The 6,837-nt window shown below is 30.5% G+C and overlaps 1 protein-coding gene across 1 annotated transcript; it reads left to right on the top strand.

Annotated features, from left to right (window-relative positions):
• Window positions 1–1,329: 1,329 nt before the first annotated feature.
• LOC136985475 (piggyBac transposable element-derived protein 4-like) lies at window positions 1,330–3,141 on the top strand. The gene has a single exon (XM_067282764.1). The coding sequence runs from the start codon at window positions 1,330–1,332 to the stop codon at window positions 3,139–3,141; it is 1,812 nt and encodes a 603-aa protein (XP_067138865.1).
• The last annotated feature ends 3,696 nt before the right edge of the window (window positions 3,142–6,837 follow it).

The following is a 6,837-nucleotide window of genomic DNA, read 5'->3' on the forward strand; positions in this document are numbered from 1 at the left end:
TAGTAGTTTCTTCTTTTTGACAGTTGAGGACTAGCGAGTCTATTATTTTTGCTAGAAAAAACAAGCTTTACTACTCTGAGGTTAAAAATAATACAATTTCGTGAAATTTAATAAATCTGATGTCAATAAATAAAATTATTTATAGTGAGTTGATGTTTTTTAAGTTTAATTTTTGCATTTACAAATCAAATTACAGAAAATATAATAAAAATTTCATTTTTTATTACACCAACGAGTATTTTATTCTGTTAGATAGTAGAGAAATCGAGGATGTAATGACATTTTTATGACCATCACGCGATTGTTTTTTCTTCTCCCCGGCCATGCTGTTTTTGCGTTTTATATAAATTTTGTCGTTGATACAAGCGTCCAAGTCGAAGTTCAATCTTTCTATTTGACATTTAACACCTATGATCAAGTCACACCTGCGACTTACGTTGTTTATTTCGTACCTTCACGACATATTGATGTTACACAGTCCTTTTTCTAGAGAAATTTTTCTATTTCTCTTACGTTTTGCGAGGTATTTGGACCCTGTCTGGAATCTCACATGTACAATAGTACACATTTCAATAGACGATATAAAAAATCGCTTGTAAAATACATATGAACTATGCACATAAAAATGTAGCATCGAAAATGTTAAGTTTTATAAAATACATTTTTTCCCCTATATTTTGTCTTTCATGAATTGGAATATTCTTTTATTGCTGTTGGTTTAATACTTATAGATCATATGGGTTTTATGAGGGTTTTTTTTTTTTGTTTGCCGTCTTTTCAAATATGTATTATTGTTCTAAGAATGTAAATAAACTTTCAAATAAATGGTATAACTCTAGTACCTGTCTTCAGATGAATCCAGAAATGGAATGTTTTAAAATTTTCAATTTTTGCCGTAAAAACACTGAATGATAGGTAAAATAATAATTATAATTACTTAAATAAATAAAAATTTTATTGGAACTACTGTCATAAAACTTCGTAAGATGATACCAAACTACAAATAAATAAAATAAATCAATCTCCTGTCAAATTGTATTTTTTTAAATTAAAACTTCGATTCCCAAACAAGGTTAGGCTTGGTCTAGGGCAGTAATTATTGAGTCACGTGACAGAAAAGGGAGCTTACAAAAAATTTACCAAATAAGGAACCCTATTCACATATTTCCATATTTGGTAAATTTTAGTCCTCTCCCTTCTCTGTCACGTGACTTTTTACTCTGATACTATATAAGTGCAGTTTTTTCGCATTAGCTCGTCATTGTTTTTGTTGCTGTTTTTGGTTTCGAGTATAGTTCTTCTTTTTTACGATTGTGTTAAAACAGCGCTATGGATAAAAGTAATTTTTACTTGCTTTCATCTTCGGAGATAACAGAGATGATTGAAGATGATGATGATGTTTTTTCTTCGGAGGAAGAGGATGATATTTTGGAGCAGCGAAAATCGGACTCTGAATCTGAACAATCTTGTTCAGACCTAGACGAGGTTAGTACTTCTGGTTCATTTTTTATGGGTAAAGACCGTGTAACTAGGTGGAATAAGGAAATGCCCCTTCAAACTCAGAGGAGAGAGAAAGAAAATATTATAACTCATTTGCCTGGCCCAAATGGAAGAGCAAAGTTCGTCAAAACACCTTCGGAATGCTGGAAGTTATTTTTTGATGACGATATATTAAATCATATTGTCGAAAATACAAATAAGTATATAGAGAGAATAAAAGAAAAATTTAGCCGCGAGCGTGATGCCATCTCAACAAATATTTGTGAAATAAAAGCTTTTATAGGAATATTGTTTGCATGTGCGGTGATGAAATTAAATACAGTAAATTTGCGAGATATTTGGACCTCCGATGGTTTCGGAATAGAAATTATAAAACCTGTGATGTCAGAGAAAAGATTTAGTTTTCTAATAAGAGCGTTAAGATTTGACGATAAAGCTACTAGAAATGATCGTCGTAATACTGACAAACTCGCTGCGGTGCGAGATTTTTTTGAGAAATTTGTTACTAATTGCCAAAAGAATTATTACCCATCGGAATATTTAACTATAGACGAGATGTTGGAGGCATTTAAGGGCAGATGCCAATTCCGGCAATATATTCCAAGCAAGCCGTCAAAATATGGGATAAAAATTTTTGCCTTGACAGATTCAAGGACTTTTTATAGTAGCAACTTAGAAGTATATGCGGGAATGCAACCGCAGGGCCAATATTTCACAAGTAATTCTCCTAAAGATGTTGTGTTAAGATTATGTAAACCCGTAGCAGGCTCTGGAAGGAATATAACATTTGATAATTGGTTTACGAGTTACGAACTTGCATTAAAATTATTAGACATAAAGCTGACGTCAGTCGGTACTTTAAAAAAAAATAAAAGAGAAATACCGCCAGAGTTCATTACTTCGAGAAACAGAACTGTATTCAGTAGCATGTTTGGATTCCAAAAAAAGTGTACTTTAGTTTCATATTCTCCCAAAAGAAATAAAGTAACTCTCTTACTATCAACTTTACACCACAACAATAGCATTGATTCTTCAACCGAGGAAAAAAACAAACCCGAAATCGTAACGTTTTACAATCTTACAAAGGGAGGCGTCGACGTTGTTGATAAACTGGCGTCACGTTATAATTGCGCAAGATACTGCCGACGCTGGCCCCTTGTTATTTTTTATAGTTTGCTAAATATTTCGGCCGTAAATTCTCATGTCATTTATTATCTGAATAATAAACTTCCACAAAATCAACGCAGAAGACACTTCATGAAACTGCTATCGATCGAACTAATGACTCCGCAATTAAAATTACGTGCACAAAAAGAAAATTTACCCAGAAACATTAGAACGGCAGCCCTTCAATTCTCTAAATTGCAACATGAAACATCAGAATCGGAATCAGAATCAACAACAGCATCAACAGGGACATCACCGGCATCAACATCAGTAGCATCCACATCTGCGGCATCCACATCTGCAGCATCAACATCACGGAAGCGATCATCCTGTTCTGATTGCGGTTATAAAAAAGGCAGAAAGACGACAAATAAATGTTTTCGATGTAATAAATACATTTGTGGTGAGCACTCACATAATTTATGTAAGTCATGTATAGAAAGTTCAGAAAGAACAATAGAATTAGAAAGTTAATACTATATGAACGTATTCATTTTTTATATTACCTATTTTTCTGTATTTCTTTTATTTTCTGGGTTAGGCATAAGGGGTTGCTTTCAGTGACTTGCAAACAGGACCTTTTGAATATTGTCCAACAAATGAACGATATTTATAGATATATATATCAATAAAAATTGTTTATTTGTTGAATACTGCATCTAAAAAATCCTGTTTGCAAGTCACTGAAAGCAACCCCTTATGCCTAACCCAGAAAATAAAAAATTAACTTTTTTTGCATACGTTAATTATAATTCTTGCAATACAAGATGTACATAAAATTTTAGCATTGTATAATGTAAAATGTATAAACGAATAATAGAAATGAATATTTAAATGTATAAATAAATAATATATAATATAATTTTATCTGTATTACCAATTTATGCTGTTTATCTTAATTATTATTTATATAACTCTTGTATTGAAAGTAGAATAGATGTAAGCAAGAGACGAGATAATTGACATCTAGGCGTTAAGTGTCGCCTGGATGTCAATTTTCTCGTCTCTTGCTTATTCAGAGATCGGCGTGAAGTCCACCATCGTCAGGATTATTATAGATCTAATAGAATAGATGTAAAAAACATTTTGGTATAGTATAAACATTTTTTTCTATTATATTTTTGTTCCGTTTTTTTTATTTTTTAAATACACTCAGTAATTAATATATATTATTCCTATATAGATTTATTAATTATAATAAACATACACTATTTAATATTATATGAAAATAACACTTTTTAATTAACATCTGAAATGAAGAAGTAATTGAATCGAGTCCCATCGCCATCTTTAATAACGCGCGACAGTAATTAATTGATTCTGAGCGCTTCGCGTTGCATCAATTTAAATAATTTATAAAAATTAAAATTATAAATATGTTTATAAAATAATTGACGATATCTGTTCGTAATAGTATTGTAAAACACACTGTACTTATAGTTTAGCATTTCTGATAAATTTTAATAAATATCTGAATTTTCGTATATTTTATATATAAAAATCGAAGAAAAAAACATAAATTTGTAAAACTTAATAAAAAAAATATCTACAACTTCATAACACATATAAGTATGAGAATCCATCAAAAAAAGATAGTTAATAATAATTAAAATTGAGAAAAAAAATAAAACTTTCAAGGTAAGGTAATTTCTGTGGTAAAATGTGAGGTAAGCGATCACGTGACGCCCGTCTCCCCATCTTCTGTAACCAAAACGGACGAGGTTGAAATAAAAGCCTAATCACCAGTAGAACTAAAAACAAACATCGGCGCGTGCCTAGAGCAATAAACTTGAACAGGAGCGAAGATGAAACACGACACTTTGTAATTTATGCTAATTACCTTCTAATATTAAAAAATTAAAATCATCAATAAATTATGATGAAATTAAAACTTTTTTGACTGAATTCGATTACAAACATATTAGTAAACTGGATTAAAGTTAAAAATACCGATTTTCCGATGTTAAATTTTATATTAATTAATTTTTTAACATTGGTGCCGATAAATCACTAATAAATTAATCATTATAAATTTAAAGATCATTAAAATCAATTGTAAAAAATTCATTAAACAAATATCGAATAAAACTTTTGTTTTAAACATTCATTTCTTTATGTTATTGATTTTACTAATATTAAAAATATTTTTGAAAGAATCATGCAGTGTTTAGTACGTGTTGCAGTTTTAGTTGTAGATTATATTGTTTTAGAGATATTTTTGTAACCTGTAGGATAAATCAAAAGTCAAAATGAAGAAAATTTGGAAATAACTTTCTCCATGTATTATTAAAATACGTAGTTTATCTATGTTTTATTCTTTAAGAAGAAAAAAACAATATAAATAGTTAATTGGAATATAACTTACTTCTATAACAGGTGCCAAGACATTCGTAAATAATACTTAGGGTTTGCCAAATAATTCTGATCAAATTCAACAGATGGCACTAAAAGTGTGGATCTTGATGGAATTCGTTTATTCAGGATCAATACTAATACAGTATTTCAGAATTAAGGTAAATGTCATGTAATTTTATCATTAAAAATGCTATTAATAATTTATGATGCATTGTCCGATTATTCCATTCTTGGCAATATTCGTCTAGTGAAATATAGAAGAATGCTTAATAATCTTTTTTGAATATTTTTGTATATTCAATATAGTTTCTTCAGTATTTCAAGCGGACTATATCTAAATTTTAAGGCGATACAAAAATTGATATAAATGAAAAGTTCTTTGTACTATAAAATACAGTTTACATAATTATGGCTTGTTCGTACCAGGATGTCCTTAAGAAAGTATTTTTTTTTATGTCTATGTCTGTTATGTATAAAATATTCAATACTGTAGGGTAGAGAATCGCCAAGGCGCGCGATTCCCACCCTGTTTTACTATAACGAACTTTCTAAACGGAAAAACCGTTAGCAACGGCCGTTAGAAACGTCCGTTGGAAAGATCTGTTGTGTTTCAAATCGACGACAGCCGGACGATTGGCCGGCGGGAAGTGACCGTTGGCGGCCGTTGTGGGAACATTCGAATTTGATTGGAGAGGGTTCGAACGTTGGACACTATTTAAGGAGTAGTTCCGGCGGGAACCGGGCTCGTATTGGGATCGGCTGGGCTCGTATCGGGAAGATCGGATCGGATTAGGATTGTTGTTACCGAAGTTCTAACTGTCTCTCTCGTTGGACGCAACGGAAATCCGGGGAAAGTAAACCCCAGTGTTTTAGTACGAACTTGTTCCTGACTCGGAGGTGCTGTTAATTACAAGTCTGTTTGGGGAGGTCGTAAGGAGTTTCTTTCGACGAACGTGTACGGGAATAGTCGGTTGTCGTTGGATTGGTGTTTGTGCATATTTAATTGTGACTCTAATTTGTATCATTTTGTACATTTATATTGTAAATATAAACTTTGTGTTACGTTACACCGACTGAGTTGTTATTTTGAACATTATTAATACTTATAATAATAATAACTATTTTATTCATTGTACCGTATTGTGTAAACTGTAGTTAATAAAACAGCGTCTACTTCGTTCATTTACTTTTAATGTTAGTTTAAAAACCACAATAATTTTTTCTTTATTTAAAAATTACTTTTATTATTATTTGATTGAATAAATATTTTTGAAAATTATTATACATATCATATTTATTACAAATGAAAAATTTTAAATTATCAAAAAGTCTTATTATTTGAAATTTTTCGTTAATGAATAGATAAATCCTTTACTTCTGTGTGCAAATTAATTATAATCAAAGATAAATAAAGAAGTGTATATACGCATGATTGCATAAAAACATTAAAATATGCAGAACTGCAAAAAAGAAGACCTATGATGTACAGAAAATAAAGTTCTTGCGTTCTAAACTAAAATTTTCATAATTTTATACATTTAACTACATAAAAGTAATATTTTAACATAAATAACAAGAAAAATCATTCGAAATTAGAATGTCGGACATTCTAGTCATTAATGCAATCATGTAACTATTGACTGGTTTAATTCTATTGGGCTGCATTTTGAAAAATTTATAGACCTATAAAACTCCCACTGTCTTACCTTAATCTCGAGAATGACGTTAGGTGAATGAAAGTACATAGAGAAGTTAGGGGCAGGAGGCACCGATTAAGCATATATGAAAACCAAAAGGCATGTTATTTTAATTCAA

The sequence above is a fragment of the Centruroides vittatus genome, unplaced genomic scaffold (genome assembly GCF_030686945.1).
Source record: "Centruroides vittatus isolate TY-2023 unplaced genomic scaffold, ASM3068694v2 contig_970, whole genome shotgun sequence".
Classification (NCBI taxonomy): domain Eukaryota; kingdom Metazoa; phylum Arthropoda; class Arachnida; order Scorpiones; family Buthidae; genus Centruroides; species Centruroides vittatus.

What these genes read in the sequence shown, in the direction of transcription:
- LOC136985475 (XM_067282764.1), top strand. Translation starts at nt 1,330, where the DNA reads ATGGATAAAAGTAATTTTTACTTGCTTTCATCTTCGGAGATAACAGAG.